This window comes from Hemicordylus capensis, chromosome 6, assembly GCF_027244095.1.
Source record: "Hemicordylus capensis ecotype Gifberg chromosome 6, rHemCap1.1.pri, whole genome shotgun sequence".
NCBI lineage: Eukaryota > Metazoa > Chordata > Lepidosauria > Squamata > Cordylidae > Hemicordylus > Hemicordylus capensis.
In genome coordinates this window covers 53,567,827-53,588,167 of record NC_069662.1, presented here as the reverse complement: position 1 = coordinate 53,588,167, position 20,341 = coordinate 53,567,827, and the positions used below count along the sequence as shown (strand labels likewise).

General features: G+C 45.3%; 1 protein-coding gene across 1 annotated transcript; it reads left to right on the top strand.

Annotated features, from left to right (window-relative positions):
• Positions 1 to 649: 649 nt before the first annotated feature.
• Positions 650 to 19,095, top strand: CCDC43 (coiled-coil domain containing 43). The gene is made up of 5 exons (XM_053259313.1): positions 650 to 908; positions 5,966 to 6,053; positions 8,363 to 8,498; positions 9,604 to 9,662; positions 11,218 to 19,095. The coding sequence occupies exons 1-5, from the start codon at positions 696 to 698 to the stop codon at positions 11,403 to 11,405; spliced, it is 684 nt and encodes a 227-aa protein (XP_053115288.1). The 5' UTR covers positions 650 to 695; the 3' UTR covers positions 11,406 to 19,095.
• The last annotated feature ends 1,246 nt before the right edge of the window (positions 19,096 to 20,341 follow it).

The following is a 20,341-nucleotide window of genomic DNA, read 5'->3' as shown; positions in this document are numbered from 1 at the left end:
GAAAAGAGAAGAGTCCATGCTCTTTCTAACTTAGGTCTTCTTTCGTGTGAAAAACTTTGTTTCAGATTTTAAACATTTAAAAAAACAAACCCCGCCAATCTCTATACATCAATTATCCCCATATTGACAGTGTACGGTGTGTGTGTAACTAGGCTGCGATTACTGGTTTATGACAGCCAGTGTAGCTGTAATTGATATTGCAGCTTAGAGGTAGGACTGAAGTTTAGTTGGATTTCCAATCAAAAATTCACTTTAAAAATTAACCTCAGGGGGTCAAGCAAAGCAGTAATAGTCCATGTTCTTAGATTGCCCTTCAGACAACTTCCCAGCCCAAATCGAGTGCTGAAATGCATGGCATGAGGAGGTGTTGACCTTTTTAATGCTCCCCCACCACACTTTTCATCAGAAATAAAGCCTGAGCAAAAGAAGGAATTCCTGTGCTTGCTGCTATCATTTAAGGAGAGATGCACGCTGTTACCAGTCACAGCTGTGGTCAAATCCTGGATTTCTCCATTGACATTTATGGTCAGATCTTAGTACCCCCGAGAGGGAAAACAAGGTATTTTAAAACCTGAACTTTAGAACCTGAACATGTGTCTGTCAGTCTAATCTATTCCTATCTCTATGGCACAGGCTTAATTTTATTCGCGCTCTCACTGCGTATGCGCGTCTGGTCCGGCGCTCAATGACTACGCATGCGTGTGCGGAGCATTCGGTGTTATTTGGGACTGGTGACGACCAACATGGCGACGTCCTGCGCGTTTGAGCCGTGGCTGGAGGGGCAGCTGGAGGCGCTGGGTTTAGACTGGGACGTGTACGGCGCCTATGTACGAGGCCTGTTGCGGGAGGCGGAGAACGACGCAGAACGGCTCGAAGGACTAGCGGAGGCGCTGGCGGTGGGGGAACAGGTGAGAGTGACAACCTATTGAAAATTGGCCGCGGTCGGCACTCGTACAAATCTCTCCCGCCCCTTTGCGTTGCAGCACGAGGGGATTGAGTCGCCCTTCTAGGGCTAAGGCTGGAAACTGTTTTCTCCCCCCATATTTGGAGTGATTTTGCTCGTACTGGTTTTATTAAGTGTACTGTCACAATACTAAATCGAAGAGATAATAGCTGTGTCCATCTATTGCACTGCCGCCAGGGCTGTCGTTGGCTTGAATATTTTTTTTAAAATTTTCCATCCCCACCAATAGAAAAACTGTAAGGGCGTAGTGATGTGACAACGAGGACGTTCCTGATTCAAATCTCGCTTCTTCTACGAACTCATTAGGGAGCCTTAGACAAGCTATTGTCTTTCAGCCCACCCTTCTTCTCACATCCTGAATATGGGGTTAAAGATACCTAATTTAGAAGGTAATTGTCAGATTTGCAACAATGTGTATGGATCCTCTAGAGAACACACTAAAACACAATATAAATACCCAGTATTACTGTGCTTGTGACTGACACATGCATTGTGTTGGCAAGAGTTCATTTTTATTAGATGCATGAAACAAACTATCACTTATGAACACTCGCACTACTCTTCATGTGTTGGACTTTAAGGTAGCACAAGATGCTTTATAACTCATCTAGCCTTGGGGTGGGGAAAGCAACAGTCAACCAGTTAATATCCAGGCAGTGGAGTTCAACCCTCTTGCTTGCGCAGTCTTTTTGGATCTCATCTTGAAGCCAGTTTAATGCCACAGTCTTAAGCACAGCTATTTGGAGGTCCCACTAAATTTAGTGGGTTTTACCTCTTAGTAAAATTGTTTGATTGTAGACTAAAAGTGGTGGTTTGTGTGTGTTTTACAGCCTGTTTTCAAAGGCACTTGTGCTAATGATTGTATGTGGCTTAAATTGCACACCTACCTAAGCATGCGGTTATGCTGCTGTAAACAAGACAGTGCCCACTTGAGGTCAGAGTGTCTGGTTGCCCTGAAATTTTGGCTGAAGGTTTATATCCTCAGGACAGCTGTTGAATTATTGTTCCATCTCTCTGCTGATGGCTCTGCCCAGAGAACTTGCCATATTGGGTTGGCACTTGCTCTCCTCCTTCAGTTGGAATATAATTATGCGGTAGCTCTAATAAAGCAAAAACTTTTGAATATATCCTTTCAAGATCTTTCTGCCTTTGCTTGCACATCCTGTTCACCAGATAGCAATAGCACTTAGCAATAGCACTTACATTTATATACCACTGTATAGCCGGAGCTCTCTAAGCGGTTTACAATGATTTAGCATATTGCCCCCAACATTCTGGGTACTCATTTTACCGACCTTGGAAGGATGGAAGGCTGAGTCATCCTTGAGCCCCTGGTCAGGATCGAACTTGTAACCTTCTGGTTACAGGGCAGCAGTTTTTACCACTGCGCCACCAGGGTTTGATCACTTTGACATTCCATATGAAAATGCGTTTCAGCCCGCTGCTTACTAGGGATGTGCACAAACCGGTTTGGCACCTCCTTTAGTAAGCGCCGAACCTGCTTGGGCGCCCCCAGCCAAACCAGTTTGGTGGGGTTGTGGAACTACCTTAGGAAATTGCCATATACTGAGTCAGACCGTTGGTCTATCTAGCTCACTATTGACTTCACAGACTGGCAGCGGCTTCTCCAAGGTTGCAGGCAGGAATCTCTCTCAACCCTATCTTGGAGAAGCCAGGGAGGGAACTTAGAACCTTCTGCTCTTCCCAGAGCGGCTTCATCCCCTGAGGGGAATATCTTGCAGTGCTCACACATCAAGTCTCCCATTCATATGCAACCAGGGCAAGACCCTGCTTAGCTATGGGGACAAGTCATGCTTGCTACCACAAGACCAGCTCTCCTCTCCTGTACCTTAAATACCTTAAACCCTTAAAATGCAGGTCCTCACCTGCTCTGTTGTTGCCCTACTGCTTTTCCGGGCATGTCACTTGTTCTGCCAAAGGCCACATGTGGCTGCAGTGCTGTTCCCTGCAGCCTGTGCACGGCGGTCATATGTGTGCTGATGCCACGTGCAGGGAACAGTGCCAGAGCCACACGCAGCCTTTGGTATTGCAAGCACCACACCTGGAAAAGGACCTTACCTACTTTTTAAGGAAACAATTCCCCGCCCGCACCTGCACACGCCATTTGTGCACATCTCTACTACTTACTTTAGCAGCATCTATGTAGTGAAGTGTCGAAGTGCCTTTACTTGGGTAAGATTGAATGTACTCCCCTCACAGGTTCTGCAGGGAAAATATGATAGGATGGATCCCCCTGTCTTTGAGGGTTTGTCCATGTAATGGACAATGTAATCAGTGTTCTCTCATTTTTTCCATCTGTGTGCAGAATGAATTTTCTGGGTGGCAGTATCAAGGCAGTGTCTGAACACATGCATTTAGAATAGAGCCTTCCTGATTCAACCTGAGCAGGATCTAAAATTAACTGAGCGGACATCAAAAACCGTGTGAGCACGCGCACACAAGCACGCCTTAGAGAGAACACTGAATGTAATCTGTGTAATGGTCAGGAAGTGGAGTTGGTGGAGCATGTTTTGCTGTTCTGCACCTTCTGTACTGAAGCCTGCCCATAATCGATTTATCCTATAGTGACAGCTCTGCCAGGCCGATTTTCTCAATGTTATATTAAATATCTATTAGATAAAGTTCCCAGGATGACTCTAGCTGTTGCTGTAAGAAAGATGAAGCAAGTTGTGAATTAATGCAGATGGCAGAACTATTTTGTGAGTAGGGGTTATTTTGAGACATTTGTTTTGTATTTATGAATTTCATTGTTGGAATGTTCATTTCCATATTTTGTGTTGCGCACATGATTGTTGCTTATCTCCACTTCTGGTCTATTGACAGCAATGAACTGAATTGAACTTACCTAAGCTCAATTGATCACAGTGGGACTTACTTCTGAGTAAACATGCATAGAATTGGGCTATTAGATTCTGAATGCCAGTATTTGTATTTTTAAAAAAGAATGCTTTCTTTTTACAGAATATTCTGTCCATGATACAAATTTAATTCTTTGTCTAGAACAAGGATGACCAATTTTTGTATTGTTCCAGGCCACTCTATTTTCAGGCAGTTTGTGATTTGAGGTGTAATTTGCAGCATAATCTAATCTCCTTGCTGAGCTATCAGGCTCCATAATAAAGCTGGCACCAACTAACATTAAGGGTTATCAGGGATGGCCAACTGGAGGCCAGAAGGACAAATCAGTCTCTTTGCTCAGGCATAACTTTATAAGCAAGTATGTTGCATACTTAAAGTTGCCAAATGTTGTGCTATGGCCTGCAGTATTAGAGGACAGATGGTTAAATTGTACAGTTAATCCTAGGGACACTGTAGGCTATTCACACTTGAAGAGCTGCTGAATATTATGTTTGTGCTTTATTATATATGCTTGAGCTGAATATTGCTTTTTCTTTTCTTTTCTGTACTTTGTTTATAAGCTAGTTGTGGACAGTAATAAATTTGATTTGATGTTGCATACAAAATAAAAAAGAGTAATGTAGCATTATTAAATATGGAATGTTTTAATTTTTAAGTAACTTTAAAAACGTTTCTTACAGGTGAAGCTGTAAGCAAGATGCTGGTGTTATCGGGAGTCCCCCCCTCCTTTCCTACACCTTAAGTGGCGCAGCGGGGAAATGCTTGACTAACAAGCAGAAGGTTGCCGGTTTGAATCCCCACTGGTACTGTATCAGGCAGCAGCGATATAGGAAGATGCTGAAAGGCATCCTCTCATACTGCGCAGGAGGAGGCAATGGTAAATCCCTCCTGTATTCTACCAAAGAAAACCACAGGGCTCAGTGGGCGCCAGGAGTCGAAATTGACTTGATGGCACACTTTACCTTACACCTTGGATAAATTTTGGTAGGGCTACCTGGAGCCAGAAAAATCTTTACTTGGTCTGCGGGGATTGGATTGGCCCTAGGCCTCCTGTTAAAGTAAAGTAAAGTTGAGTTGGTGTTGACTTCTGGCGCCCACAGAGCCCTGTGGTTGTCTTTGGTAGAATACAGGAGAGGTTTACCATTGCCTCCTCCCACGTAGTATGAGATGATGCCTTTCAGCACCTTCCTATATTGCTGCTGCCTGATATAGGTGTTTCCCATCGTCTGGGAAACATACCAGCAGGGAGTCAAACCAGCAGCCCCTGGCTTGCTAGGCATGTTACTTCCCCGCAGCGCCTTAGGTGTGAGCCATCTCTGATTCCAGGGCAGGCCCTGCACAACATAAGGCTTGTGGGCCAGATCCAGCCTGCGGGGACTTTTTTGCTGGCCTCCGGGCAGTGTTCCCTCTAACACGGATTCTCAGATGTTGTTGATTGCAACTCCCAGAATCCCCCGCCAAAGGCCACTGCAGCTGGGAATGCTGGGAGTTGTCATCAACATCTGGGAATCCCTGTTAGAGGGAACAGTGCCCCCAGATAGGAATATCTGGCAGCCACAGCAGGAGCCACCAAAAGCTCTTGGCTTGTCTCATTGACAAGCAGCAGCAGCTCAATGCTGCTGGGCCCTTGAGACCAGATGAGATGCATGTGGCAGTGATGGACGGACAAGAGCAGGCCAGTTGCTGCTGCTTCAGCAACAGCAGTGGGTGGAGTGGGCTGGAACTGTAGTAGTAGCAGCAGCAGCAGCATCAGGTAGGCACTGACAGAGCGCCCCTCAGAAAGGCAGAGAGCCGCTCTTTTGGTCAGTTCCTCCTTCTCTGTGCGGGGCATCCTCTCTCTGCTCCAGATACTGCCTGGCACACTGTTCTATGTATGTTTACTTGGAAAGATCAGCAAGTAGCTAATCACTGCTTTAATTAATATTGTTAATTAATTTTGATCCTGTGCTGGAAAATGGCCTTCCTCCCCCACAGCAGACCATGGTTAGTTCTGGCCCACTGGGGCATTTCATGTGTGCACCCTTGTTCCAGAGTGTCCCCATAAGAGTGCTTAGAACTGTGTGTCTTCATGATGGACAAGCCTTTCTCTTTTCAACTGAAAATCTTTCTCCTCTTAATTAGGATGAAGATGTGCTACAAGATGTTTGCCGGGAAATAGTTGAAAGGTGGTCAGAGGCCCAAAATGTTGGTGCCAAAGAGAAAAAAGAAGGTATGCCTCATTGCTCCTCCTGATATCACTGGAGTTGGCTGCCACTTGCTTTCTGTGTTTAAAGTCTTTTCTTCTCTTACTGTATCTCCGCTTGCCCTGCCCCTCTCTCTATTTGCACTTCTGCTCTTGGTTTCCCCTTCTCCTCCTGACATCTGTGTTCTGGTACACCTCCCCCCACTGTTTATCAAGCTCCCTGAGCTCTCCATCAGATTCCTCCTGGGAGCCATTCCAAAATGATGATATCAGGTTCTCTTTCACACCATTTGCTATCAGTTAGCTCTCCTGCTCCCTATTCTTGCAGATTCTGTGTCTGCCCTTGCCCTCTGCCATTGTTGTCCTGCCCTAATTTATCGGAAGTTTTTTTGGACTGGAACTTGTGTGTTTTATTTTCTTTACATACAGTAAGTCCCACACATTTAGGCACTGGACACTTTGCTAATCTGTGTTGTTGAACTGCATTTTTGGAATGACTTGCAATATGTTCCATACTCAGCATATCAGCTGAGGGTTCCATCTTATTTGTTTAGAGCCCCTGGTGGCGCAGTGGTAAAACTGCCGCCCTGTAACCAGCAGGTTACAAGTTCGATCCTGACTAAGGGGCTCAAGGTTGACTCAGCCTTCCATCCTTCCGAGGTCGGTAAAATGAGTACCCAGAATGTTGGGGGGCAGTATGCTAAATCATTGTAAACTGCTTAGAGAGCTTCCAGCTATAGAGCAGTATATAAATGTAAGTGCTATTGCTATTGCTATTGCTATTGTTAGTTATTTCTCTGTGTAAACCGCCCTGAGCCATTTTTGGGAGGGCAGTATAGAAATCTAATTAATAATAATAATTATAATACTAATCTTAGTGGCTGATATGAGGATGAAAATTACTGAAAGAAGTCCCATTGAGTAATTTTCCTAATATTGGCCACTGCCTAACTTGTCCTTTTGATTCCAATGAGATTACTTTAAGTAATTTTCCTCATGTCAGCCTATGTTTTTAGGTTAATAGAAGTAAGTGGAATTTTAGAAACTATTTCCCCCGCCCCCAACTTCTAGTAACTTTAATTTTTAAAAAAATTGAGCAAGGGAGTGTGTGTATATATACATGGTTACTTTCTGGTAAAGGCTGAGACAGTATCCTTCATTGTAAGGCCTGAGGACGAGTGATGGTCCCTATAAACCCTAATTGCAGCCCCCTGAGTAATTGTTTATTGGGCCTGTGTGAAGATTTGGCCAAAGCCCTTGTCACCGTGCAGAGACAACCATTCTCACTGTGTAGTGCTGTGCTTTGCCCAGTGCTGGAAAGGGAGGTTCCTTTAACGAAAATGGCCATCTTGGGCCTCTGCACCAACTTGGAAGGTACACACAGAGTGCTGGGAAGTGTAGTCCACCCCAGAGCTTTCCCCATAGAGCTCTTGAGAGGGTCTGCTTCTCTTAAAGGGTCCTCAGCTCTGAGGGAAAAACAGTTCAGTGCAGAGATCAACACAGTGAGAAATGACTTTCGCACTGAAGTTTTTTTGGGTTTTCCCCCCCCAAAGTATCCCCTACTTGAAAAATAGTGAAGATCACTGGGTTAAGACATCCCAGATGGTCTCTATAGAACTTTAGTGTCCAGGACAGGAGATCACCACTGAGCATGGCTCCCTGTTGCTCAAAATAATCTCTAACCTCTTTGCCTATTTTAATTTTAAAATTAAAATAGGTAAAGTCCATAGTTCTTTGTCCAGGCACTATAAGATTTATGGTATTACCCAGTCCTCTAAACTAGCCTTGGGTCCCCAGATGTTGGACCGTAGCAAAGATACGGACATGGTGAGCTGTGAAAGTGAGAATGAGGAGTGTTTGCTGTATTTGGGAGCAGACAGAAATCTAAGGTTAGGAATTAAAGGAGGGGTTTTGTGGTCCATTAAGGGGTTGCAAAGAGAGAGGTGAATAATTTGGGCTGCCAAGTTCTGGATAAGATTGAGAGAGCCAAGGTGCAATGACAAAAAGCAAGAGGTAAGAAGGTTACAGAAGTCAAAGTGAGACATGACCAGAGTGTGAACCTGAATCTTCAGCTAGAGAATACACAATAAGATATAAACTGTTTGTTGTGTCTCTTCCCACTAACACATGCAAACTCGTCTAACCCCTTCTCCTCTTCAGAAGTGATATCATTTTGGCTACACTGCAGATACAGAATATAACAACTTCAGAGAATGAGACTTGAATAAAATGTGGATCATGTTATGGAGTGTTGGATGGCGATATCTCTTGTGGCTTCTCGTTCATGAACTTTGCCTCCTTTTATTTACGTTTGCTTTTGCTTCTTCTCTCCCCAGATGAGATGCAAGCCATTGCCACCCTCATTGAGAAGCAGGCCCAGATTGTAGTAAAGCCCAAGGAAACCTCAAAGGAAGAGACACTACAGAAAGCTGCCCTTCTGGCCCAATACGCTGAGGTGACTGATGAAGAAGAATATCCTTTCTGTGTTGTGGTTTTTGATATTCTGCTGGATCTACTCAGTGGCTGGCTGACCCTTCCTGTGATAAGTGCTATATTCTTGCCTCATTTCAGGGTGTGTTTTTGGTTTTTGTTTTGTTTTTTTAAGTAATAGGAATAGTCTAATTATGGAGTACATGGATTCTCTGTTTGCTTAGAGCTCACTCCATTCTCTTTATTTGTAATTGTAATGGTAATTTTATTTACGGTCATTAGAGTGTGTGTGTGTGTGTGTGTGTACACACACACACACACACACACACACACACACACACACACACACACACACACTTGTTTACTAGTTTTTATTCTCTGTTTGGTATAATGACCGTAAATAAAATTACAATTACAGTTAGTTCACTGCATCCCATGGGCTCAGAGCAGATTACAATAGACATGCATTTTGTAAAATAGAGTTGTCCCTATCCCTGGAGGACTTCCAGCCACTGAGTGTAATAACTGCTGTTCTGGGTAAGACCAAAGGGCTGTAAGTGTAATCAGTTTATGAGAGATAATTAGAGTGTTTATCTATCTATCTATCTATCTATCTATCTATCTATCTATCTATCACATTTCTATACTTATAGAAATGTAATTTAAGGGACAGGTTCAGAAAGGATTATTGCCATGCAAGTCCATCATTGCTAAATAATCTGTTCTGTCATATGTGTTTACTTGCTCAGTGAGGACAGGTGAGGCAAAATAATGGAAGGAGAAATAACTTGAGAAACAAATTGCTGTAAGATTTGTTGATGGTGCTGGCTTTTAAAAGCAAAAAACTAAATACATTCATGGAGGACAGGTTTATCCTTCCCTATTAGCTGTGATAGCTAGGAATGGAACCTTCCATGTTTAACAGTAGCATGCAACTCATTACCATTTACTGGCAACAAGCAGAGTCCTTCTTCTTCTCCTGCTGATGACAGCAAATGTCTTCAGAACATTTCAGTCGTCAGGATAATAAAACTTGAGTGTCCATCTTCAGGGTCTGTAGTCATCATGTCTGTCATCCATAGCATCCTTCCCACTACAGTACTGCTTAGCCAGAATTGGCTACCAAATCCCCCTTAACTCATCACACTGAAGCAGATGTACAAGATGGTCCCGGAGCAGCAGCAGTGACCATCCCCTCTGAACAATGTATCCTTTCAAGGACATTCTTTTGATCAATAGCAGGAGGAAAGAAATGTTGACATTTGAGAGCAAGAGAGGTACAATAATGGGGAGGACTATTGCATTGTGTGTGTGTTTGTAGGACAGCATTTATTTAATACATTTATATCCTGCCTTTCTTTCATGCTGGAACTCAAGGTGACATACATGGAGCTACCAGGCAGCTGGGCATTGACCAGCCCCACCTGCTTAACTCCAGCCAGTTTGCTGCCCCATACACTCTCAAACCTGATCTTGGGTAGAATCTTAGTATAGTATGGCATCTCTAGAGGGCTGTCTATCTGCAGCTGTGCACTGGCGTTTCAGGTCATGTGCCAGCTTTGCTTCACATCTTTCTTATGAACTGGATGTGTAGCTGCACATCATATCACGACTACTTCTGCAATAATTTATACAGTGCTTTCTAATTTGCAAACTGCTCTATAGGCTTTGTTGTTTTCTCTTCAAAGTAAGCTTGGTAGATTGAGAAAAGGCCACTGCTCTCATTGTACCAATGAGGAAAACAAGGCTGTAGTGATGTGCCCGGACCAGTTCGGAGGCCATTCTACAGGCCTCCGAACTGGTCCTGACACGGGGCGGTCCGGTTCGGAAGGATTGGGGTGGGGGGTTCCATTAAGGGCGGGGGAGGGTTTACTTACCCCTCCCACGCTTCCCCCACTCCGGCGCCGTATTTCCTTTACAAATCGGGCGGCAGGATACCTCCCTGCTGCCCCTTTCCCCGCTGGCTCCTTGTTCTTTCCAAAATCGGGCAGCAGGATACCTCCCTGCCGCCCCTTTCCCTGCTTGGCTGCAAAAGGCTTTAAGAAGCCTTTTGCAGCCAAGCAGGGAAAGGGGCGGCAGGGAGGTATCCTGCTGCCCGATTTTGGAAAGAACAAGGAGCCAGCGGGGAAAGGGGCAGCAGGGAGGTATCCTGCCGCCCGATTTGTAAAGTAAATACGGGGCCGGAGTGGGGAAAGCGCGGGAGGGGTAAGTAAATCCTCCCCCGCCCTTAATGGAATCCCCACCCCAGTGCCGGACCGCAGCTCCGCGGTTCCGTGCACACCCCTACAAGGCTGCACTGAGATTTGAATGCTGGACTTACTGTTGGTTGATTGATTGATTGATTTCGATACTGCCCTTCCAAAAGTGGTCGGTTTACACAGAGAAATAATAAATAGATAAGATTAATCCCTGTCCCCAAAGGGCTCACGATCTAAAAAGAAAAATAAGATAGACACCAGCAACAGTCACTGGAGATACTGTGCTGGGTGTGGATAGGGCCAGTTACTCTCCCCTTGCTAAATAAAAGAGAATCACCATGTTAAAAGGTGCCTCTTTGCCAAGTTGGACTTGGGTCCAAATCTCTTTCTGATGAGCAACATTGGATCCTTGTCCTTGAAGCTTTCCAGCCCTGGTTAGGTGTCTTTGGGCTGCTGTTGTGAAAAGAGAGATGTTGTTAGATGAATTCTGCATTTACTATTCCCAGAGAGGGTCTTCTGGTGTGTGTTGAATTCCTTGTTCTCCTCAGCTCCCCTGTTGTCAGCTTTGTTCAGAAACACAAATCTGGAAGCTGTTGTGAATGCCCGAAAGCTGGAGAGGGACCACCTGCGGGATGAGTCACAGCGGAAGAAGGAGCAAGACAAACTTCAGCGGGAGAAGGACAAGTTGGCCAAGCAAGAACGGAAGGAGAAAGAGAAGAAGAGGACACAGAAAGGCGAGAGGAAGCGGTAGCCAGCAACACTGGGCAGTTCTCCTTTCCTCCCAGTCATCTAATGTATGGCACAGAGTTTGGCCTGGGTGCCACTGCACCATAAACTGCCTCCCTACCTACACACACATCGCCCAGCTCTGCAGAAGGAACTCATTTGCACATTTGGGTCCATGTCTTCAATGCATCAACTAATGTCATAAGCAAAGATTTGGGTGGGGTGGTTCTCCCTCTCACTTGAAGCACTGAAAGAGAACTCTCTGTGTGTACACATTTTTGCTGTCCAAACATTGGACTGAATGGTTGTGGCCATCATCTATAACCAAAGAACTATGTGATGGCTACCTTTTTCTTCTCCATGTCACTCCCTACTTGTATTAACCATTTATGGGGAATCTGTAAAGTTGAGGGGAAGACCTAGAGATCCATCTGCATATTTGCTGTGGCCAAATGTTGCTTTTGGTTGGCAGAACTGTGAGCAAAGATCACGTTTCCCACTTAAGTAAACCAGAGAGTAACACTCATTGACAAGCTGATGAAGCTGAATTAACAGCCTGATGCACCTCAGTCTTCTACAGCCAAATGTGACCCAGACTTCTTTCTTTTGGTAGGGACTGGGCTGGTAAATATCTGTAACTTCTACAAGACTGGATTGCTGCCATTGGAGTAAAGTTCTATGAATTTAATTTTTAAGTGGCATGCGTGAAACCCTGTTCCATGGAGCTCTTCATCTATAATGGCCTGCGCTTGTGGTGGTGAAGCGTCTGATGCTGCCTAAGCTGCCATGGAGGAACAGAACATTCAGACTACTCAAGGACCAAAGTTGTCTACTACAGAATGCTCACAGTCCAAATTCTGTGAGAAGGGCTGGCTTGAAACCTCATTCAGGCTTGATGGAGGGCAAGTTACAAGGCCTGGAAAGAGACTGGGAGGAGTTTATTGGAAGAGAGTGAGCCCAAGGGGTAGATTGTCTAAAGGTCGGGGGACTGAAGAAAAATGGCACAGCAAGCAGGAGACAGAGGGAAGGGCAAGTGGGACAGACAGGTCTGAGGGCCGTTGGGGGGGGCTGTGGACAAGGGAGGGACCTAACCAGCCAATTGGTTTGCTTGTCATTGCACCTTGGCTCTCTCAATCTTATCCAGAATTTGGCAGCCCAAATTATTCACCTCTCTCTTTGCAACCCCTTAATGGACCACAAAACCCCTCCTTTAATTCCTAACCTTAGATTTCTGTCTGCTCCCAAATACAGCAAACACTCCTCATTCTCACTTTCACAGCTCACCATGTCCGTATCTTTGCTACGGTTCTTAGTCCTCTGAACACAAGTGCTCAGAGCCCATTTCAAGCTCCTAAAAATTATTTTGGGTGCTTCATGGCCATTGTGTACTTGCACTAGTGGGTTTTGTACCTGTGTAGAGCTGGCTTTGGAAAAATCTATAGAGGATTAGCCAGCAAGCTTTAGATTGTCGTCTGCTGCCTTCTCCTAAATTAGGAAGCACTATTTATATGCATGCTTTCAAGAGTGGAATGAGGACCTGCCCACTCAGTTCTCCCCTAACTGCCGCACTTGCAGTGGCTAAGGAAAACACACTCTTCCACTGCAGCTTTAGTTGGGCTTACTTTCTTTCCTGTTTCCTCCCTCCCTCCTCCTCCTTCTACAAAATGCTCACAGTCCCAATTCTGCGAGAAGGGCTGGCTTGGCTAGATTGAAACCTCATTCAGGTTTGGTGGGGGGCAAGTTACAAAGACTGGAAACAGACTGGGAGGAGGTTCTTGGAAGAGAGTGAACCCAAGGGGTAGAGTGTGGTTTTTGGAACATAACTTCCATCCTTCTTGTTTTTCATTGCTCCTTTTTTTTTTTTTTTGGTAAGATGAGTGTGTCTTAAAGATGCAATTCCTGTGGGGGCAAGCTTGCTATCTCTTAATGCCACAACCTAGGTGAGAAGCACAAGGTGGACTTCTATGCTTGCTATTTAAAAGTCATCTGAACAGTTGAGGTACAACATATACACGAGTCCATGTAATTCTTTGCGAGAAAGGGTCTTGGTTGGCTACTATTGTGGAGCAGCTCATGGCATCAGCCCTGACCTCTATTTTGAAATCATCTTTCCCTGGTTGGAGTTCTGCTTTCTGACCCTTGCACCGAATCAGCTTCCATGGCTTTGATATCAAAGCAGACACTGAAATCTCTCTTCAGATAGAGAAATATCTCGGGTTCCAAGGGTAGTGAGTGTTGTTTGGCTCCCTCACTGTAGGGATGTGCACGAACCTGTTAGGAGGCTCTTTTACAGGCCTCCGGACAGGTTCAAACACCGGGCAGTTTGAAGTGTTTGGCAGTTGGGGGGGGGGGAACTTTAAGGGCAGGGGAGGGTGCACTCACCACATACACCCCCGCTGCATTTCCCCTGCCGGCGCTTGCTGAAAAACCAGTCTGGTGGGGTGGCAGTGTGCCGCCCCATCCGCTCCTCCGACCAGAAATGACCGGAAGTAGAGTGTGCACGCACATGTCACACCCACACGCACGCGCTACTTCCTTTCAGTTCCGGTCCGATGAGTGGACAGGGTGGCAGGGAAGTATGCTGCCACCCCTCCGTACCGGTTTTTCAACAAGTGCTGGTGGGGGAAACGTGGCGGGGGGTGGGGAATGCACCCTCCCCTGACCTTAAAGTTATACCCCACCACTGTCGAACTAGCCCCCACCGGTTCCGTGCACATCCCTACCTCACTGGAGCCATGCAAAGAAGCAGCCGCATCAGGGTGACTCTAAACCTCTTTGGATGTGCAAGTGGTGATTGAGACACCGGTGGTGACATCAGCTTCTTCCCCAATGACCATCATGGCTTTGTTTGGTTCCCGATCAGTGGCCTCACCAGATCTGTTACCCTTTATCCACCCCCTGCTGAGTTCAGGGTTCCTAGTGGAGCAAGTCCTGGAGATATTTTAAAGACTATTTCCCAGAATTCCTTCATCTGGTTTTAGTATTTTCTCAGGTTCCCACTCTCCTCCCCAAAGGGGAGACAGAAGCTACCGTTCCCCCTCGGAGATCTGCCTCATTGGAATTTCTCTGTTCACCAGCTTGCCATCTCCTGTCATGCCCCTGCACAGGCCTGACAGCTGGGTTATTAGGGTGCCTACCTCTCCAGTTAGGATTGAAATTGGAGCACTGGCCTGGATGGACCCATCTTATTTCCCTTGTCATTGTTTGCTTCCCTGTTAACAGGAAGCTTCTCTGTGTGCTGACCGTCTTCATCTGACTGACTACGATAGGGAAATTGCATCATGATCTCTACTGATGGGGCTCCTTTTATCGGCCACACTATATTGCCTGTGCTGTTCTTACTCCAGTGGCTACTGCTCAGCCTTGCTGCCAGTGGCCCTATGCTTTCTCCACCTCCATCCTGATATCCTTAGCACCAAGAAACCTAACTGTTCAGGTTCTCAGATGAACAGCATGAGCCTCTATCCTATGTTATCTGCAATTCAGCCTACCTCAAATATTCCAGTGGCAACCATGATGCCTTTCACTAAACCTGCCTTGGCAACTTCATTACACCAGCTCTTCCTTGGTATTTACTACAATGTCCATTTTGGCTCTTCTTTTCATAAGCAGTTTGACCATCCCAATCGTGACATCAGCTGCCTTAGGATCCCTTCCCATCCACCAGTGAGGCTAAGGTCTGTAAGATTGCTTGGACTGCGTCCACACCTTCAGTTGCAATTTACCCTGTGGGCATGTCCAAGTCTCTGTCTCAGCCCTCAGGTTCAGAAAGTCTCTGAAGCTGCCTTTTCTGGTATTGCAGGCTTGGACGGGGCCTCGGAGCCCTCCCTGTGTCAACCGTAAGGCACATTTTAGCTAATGTCTGTAAACCTGACCTAAGAAAGACCTGTGCTCAGGGCTGCACAACTTCAGCCCTCCATCTGTTTTTGGACTAACTCCCATCATTCCCAGGCACAGTGGTCAATTGTCAAGTATGATGGGAATTGTAGTCCAACATTTGCAGACAGGCCAACGTCTACCAGAGGTAAACTGGTCTTTTTCTTTAGTTAGTTTTTTCACTGCAACATCTTCATAGTCAACAATCTGATCTGACTTTGTAGTCCCTCAGGCTCATATAGCTATAGTACTAGCATTTCACTTACATGTGGAAAACGAATTTCTCTTCTCACCCCACCCCTGTGACCTTGTGAAACAGTTTCACATGCTCCATCTGGTGCTTCAGATGGTGCTCCATCTGATCTTTATCATCCAGTTTGATCTGTTGTGGGGTATTTCTTTGGTGCTTACACAAATATTTGAGCCTATGACCACCTGTGGTGTCAATCTTCTGGCCTTTAAGATGACCTCCTTAGTGGCTGTGCCTTCAGTGCAATGGGCCAGTGGACTCTGTGCTTTAAAACACGGCCCTGGTTTCACCAGAATAAGGCAGTCTTGTGACATTACCTTCCTCTTTAAAGGCATTTCTACTTTTCAGCTCACTCGGGACATTGTTTGGGTTTGTACCAGGTTTCTCTTCACATGAAGAGCAGGAGCATGCCTTATGTACTCTGGATGTCTGAAAACCACTAGCCTTCTCTCTTTAGTGTATAATTTCATTCCATAAAGAGCAAATATGGTGCTTGTACTATGGTGCTTCACACAAGTGTAAGAGGTTTTATCTATGTTGCTGGTTGGTTGTATCTGCAGTCTTGTTATGACCTAGCCAAGCTAGCTCCTCCCTTGGGAGATTTAGGGCTCATTCTGCCAGGGGCTGGCCCCATCTATGGCCTTCACATGAGATGTAGCACTTGGGGAACTCTTCAAGACAACTGCATATTCTGCCTTTTACATTTATGAAATGTTATGCCTTAGGTGTTTGTTCCTGGACAGATTACCTTTTGGGCAGATCTGTCCTTCAGAGAACCCCTTTGCTTGAAGACACAACCCCATCCTTCCAGCTTGCTGATATTCTAGTGGCTGCTCACCTCTCCTGTTACTCTTCTCCAGGGAGTCATTTGTGCAGCTGCACAACCCACCTTTCCTGCTGCTACCTTGGTCCTGGCGAGAGTGAGAAGAAACTGAGCCAGAATGCACTCATCCTGCCCTTGACAGCATGTACATAAATAGGACCTCATCTTTCCTGGACAGAAGGGTTAAGCACTAGCTCACTGGCTAAAAGTTCAAGAATGTTCCGAAGCTAGCTCTGTAGGTGCAGAATCCATGCATGTGGTTCAGAGTTGGGATACGACAAAAAAAGTGTTGGTGTGCTCATTGCTACTAAGCAAATATAATCATGCATACAACCTTATTATAAGATTATAGGGAGAATGTTCATCCTCTTTTGGCAGTAAAGCCTCATCACACTTGGTCCTAGGGAGTGAGGTGCAGTCCTTTGGTTAGCTAGTACGGGTAGGAGAAAAAAGTGTGCCATTTCAAAATTTTCCCATCTCAGTAGTGCTGCTTCCCTCCCCAGGCCACAGATAAAAAAAGCCAGGGTCTTCCTCAGGCAAATGGAATCCTAATAGGATTGTCTTCCTGTTTCTCTGAAGCCTGGATTTTATTTTGGGAAGAAGCGGGGAATGAAACTGGAATGGAGATGATCAGTGGAGTAGAAGGAAGGACTCTAGCTTCCATTTTAATATTGACAATTAACAGCCTGATGGAGGAAGTGGGCAAAGGACAGCATTCTGTGTCCTGCAGCACACCTTCCCCATGCTATACCTTCTCTAGAAGGCAGGAGTTTTGAAATCATCTTATCTCTCAAGCCTTTGCCCAAAGGGTCAGCATATATTGTTTAAAACAAGTTAAGCCTCATCTTTGGTGACAAAGCCTGCAGTGTCCCAAGTAGTGGAGCACAGGCATGTTAATGTTTGTTTGTTTGTTCATGTTTACATCCTTCCCTTTATCCAAGATGGTCAGGGCAGCTCACAGTACAATAGCCACTTGCCTGGTAGCCTGTAGAAAGAATTGCCATCAGATGTTCTGGTAACAAAGTGTTTATAAAATAGAAAAGAACTGCTTTCAATAAAAACAATCAGCCCAGGAATGTGCCACAAATGACAAACAAAAGATATTTGTAGATAAGTAGAATTGTAACTTTTATGCCCTTGGTGTCAGATTGCTATAGCAACTTCCTGCGGTCTCCCTAAGGCAAATTGCTCCATCAGAGCAGAATTTGGCAGCATGGGGTGGGTGGTGCAGGAGTGAGCAAGATCATGGGTTCTTAAAATGCAAGCCCTTAATGTTCATCATATCTAACAGGGAAATGACTTAAGAAGTGTCTTGCTGGGTAAGGCTAAGGTCTGTCTTCAGCATTCTGTTTTTAATAATGAATGGATCAAAGAACCTTCACTTTAGGATAAGAGTTGAGTTAAGGCACTTACCATCATGCACCAGAAAGCACAGAAATCTTAAATCAAGGTGCCTGTATTGATTTCTGTGTTATTTAAGCAATAAGCACATTCTGTATAGCCTGTGCTCACTTAACACTAGCCTCCATACACCCATACTTTCAGCCCTCCTATTCAGGCTGGAGTAACATTGAAGTTGTGGTCACTGTTACATCAGACTTTAATAAAATACTAGCTGACCTGGCACAGAGCATCTGAGCCCCTAGTTCTCCCTGTCTCCCCCACCCCCTGCCAGCTCGTTTGCCCTCCACCGGCCTCCTCCTTCCTGCCGCCGGCCAGCCTCAACCGCCACCCCACCCCCGGCCGGCACCACCACCATTTTCTCCCCTGTCCTTGTGGCTAATTGGCAGCTGCTTGCAAACTCTCGCGAGAGCTGCCACACATAGTTAGCCACAGGTACGTTTTAGAGAAATAAATATATAGATTGCCTTTTAAAATTCTTAATTCTGATAACCAGTTTCCAGCATGATTTGTCTTGTGCATGTTAAACCAGAAGTAAACTCAGCAAAATAATCAAAGCTGATCAGAATCAGATATTCTCTGTTCTGCTTGTACATTTTAAAGTGGCTTTGTTGCAAAGACCAATCCTATACATGTTTTAGTCATGAACGCAGATTTTGCCTTTTCCTTTCTCTTTACTGACTCATGATAAAATAGTCAGTGCCCCAATGTCCATCTGTCCCATCTTGTGTTCTCTGTATCCTTTGTGGATCAACCTTGTTGTCCACTCACCCAAATGCAGGCCATCACCTGTAGCAAATTAAATTCTCTCTAACCCAGGACTGCACAACTTTGGCCCTCCAGCTAATTTTGAACTACAACTCCCTTCATCCCCAACTGCAGTGGCTACTATTCAAAGGGAATTGTAGTCCAACTTCTGCAGAAGGGCCAAAGCCCTTCTCTAACCCTAATGAAAACATATAGGTAAGCAGAATGTCAGTGTGCCACTATCCCTACAGCATCCTCAGCGTTCATGGTCTGCTAACTTGCAGAGGAAAATGAGTAGGCCTAAAAGAGCCTATAGAATGTGTTTATTGCTTACATAGCACAGAAACTAAGGCAGGTGTCTTAACACTTCCATGTGTAAGTGACTTAACTCTTAAACCAAAGGTTTATTTGAAACAGAAATCTGCTGAATTACATGAGAGCAGGGGACCCAGAATTTAATTTCATTATGGTTCTTGGCATTTATACTGTGCTTTAAGGTGCTGAACAAACTTCCCACATCATCTCCATAGCCTTTACACCAGCCAGGCATTTTCACTACTCTCTGCTTATTCTTGTTTTATCTTCATAGTTTGTTAAATATTTCAATTGTGTACTAGGCATACAGCGTAATCCATTATTTACCTTGAGGGAAGGGGAGACTAAAGCTGAGACCGAATGGCTGATGACAACCCTTTAGTTCACCGTTATCAATTATTACAAATTGAGTGAATAAAGATGTACAGCAGATCAAGAGGAAATGAGCCAAGTCAGAGATTGCAAATCAAGTGAAGTAATGGCAGCCTCCTCTGTCTTTCTCGCACATACCTCCACCACTGTGTGCTGCATGTAGCAACACCACAGAGAAACTCACACTCCAGTATGTCACCAGCAAATGCATACAGCAATAGATGCTGATCAGTAGTGTGTTCACACATCACAGACCCTCAACAAAAGTTACTTTAGAACAATCCGAGATGGGGAGATTCTGGTTTCATTTGTGGGGGTGTTCCAGAGTCACAGGTCAAGCCTAGAGAAGGTCCAGTTTTGGGTCACCACCAAGTGAGCTGGTGCCAACCGCAACTGGACCTCCTCCAATGATCTTACCAGGTGGTGGGTTTTGTGAAGAAGATGCTCTCTTAAATATGCTGGGCCCAAGCCAAAAAGACATTTTCTCTCAAAACCTTTAGAGCAGGGTTTTTCAGCATCTGGGTCCCCAGATATTGGACTCCAACCCCCATAATCCCCAGCCTCAGTGGCCTTTGGTTGGGAATTATGGGAGTTGAAGTCCAATTACATCTGGGGACCCACACGTTGAGAATCCCTGCTTTAGAGTACAATATAGCACTCTGGATAGGACTGGCTGTGCATTCAGTGCCAAACCTGACTGGAGAGGGTCAATCAGAGTGTGCACATGCAAAATTGGGACTGCATGCCTCATGGGGTGCATCCTCTGACCCTAATTTAACCCCTCTCCTGTTCCAAGATTAAAAGCCCCTTAAAAGCTATCTCCTTTGCAGTTCAACCAATCCTTGTGAGGGATTAATTAGGAACAAAAGGAGGACATTTCCTCATAGTGTCCTATACTGTATGCAGCGGGAGTATTAAGAGTGAGGAATCATCCTAAAACCCCCATGTTGCTACTGACCTGCTGGGAAGGGTAGCAGTGGGTCAGAGAAGACTGATTCACGGGCCAGTTCCCACACCCGTCTCATCTGCCCTCATTCTATGCTTCCTGGGGGGCACTGAGCATGTACAGCCTTTACTGGACTTTTTCCTTTTGAGATTAATTTACACATTAATATTTCTGCATACCACAGCTAGGTATGTAGAACCCACCTTCCTTCTATGGCTGCTTCTTATTTTG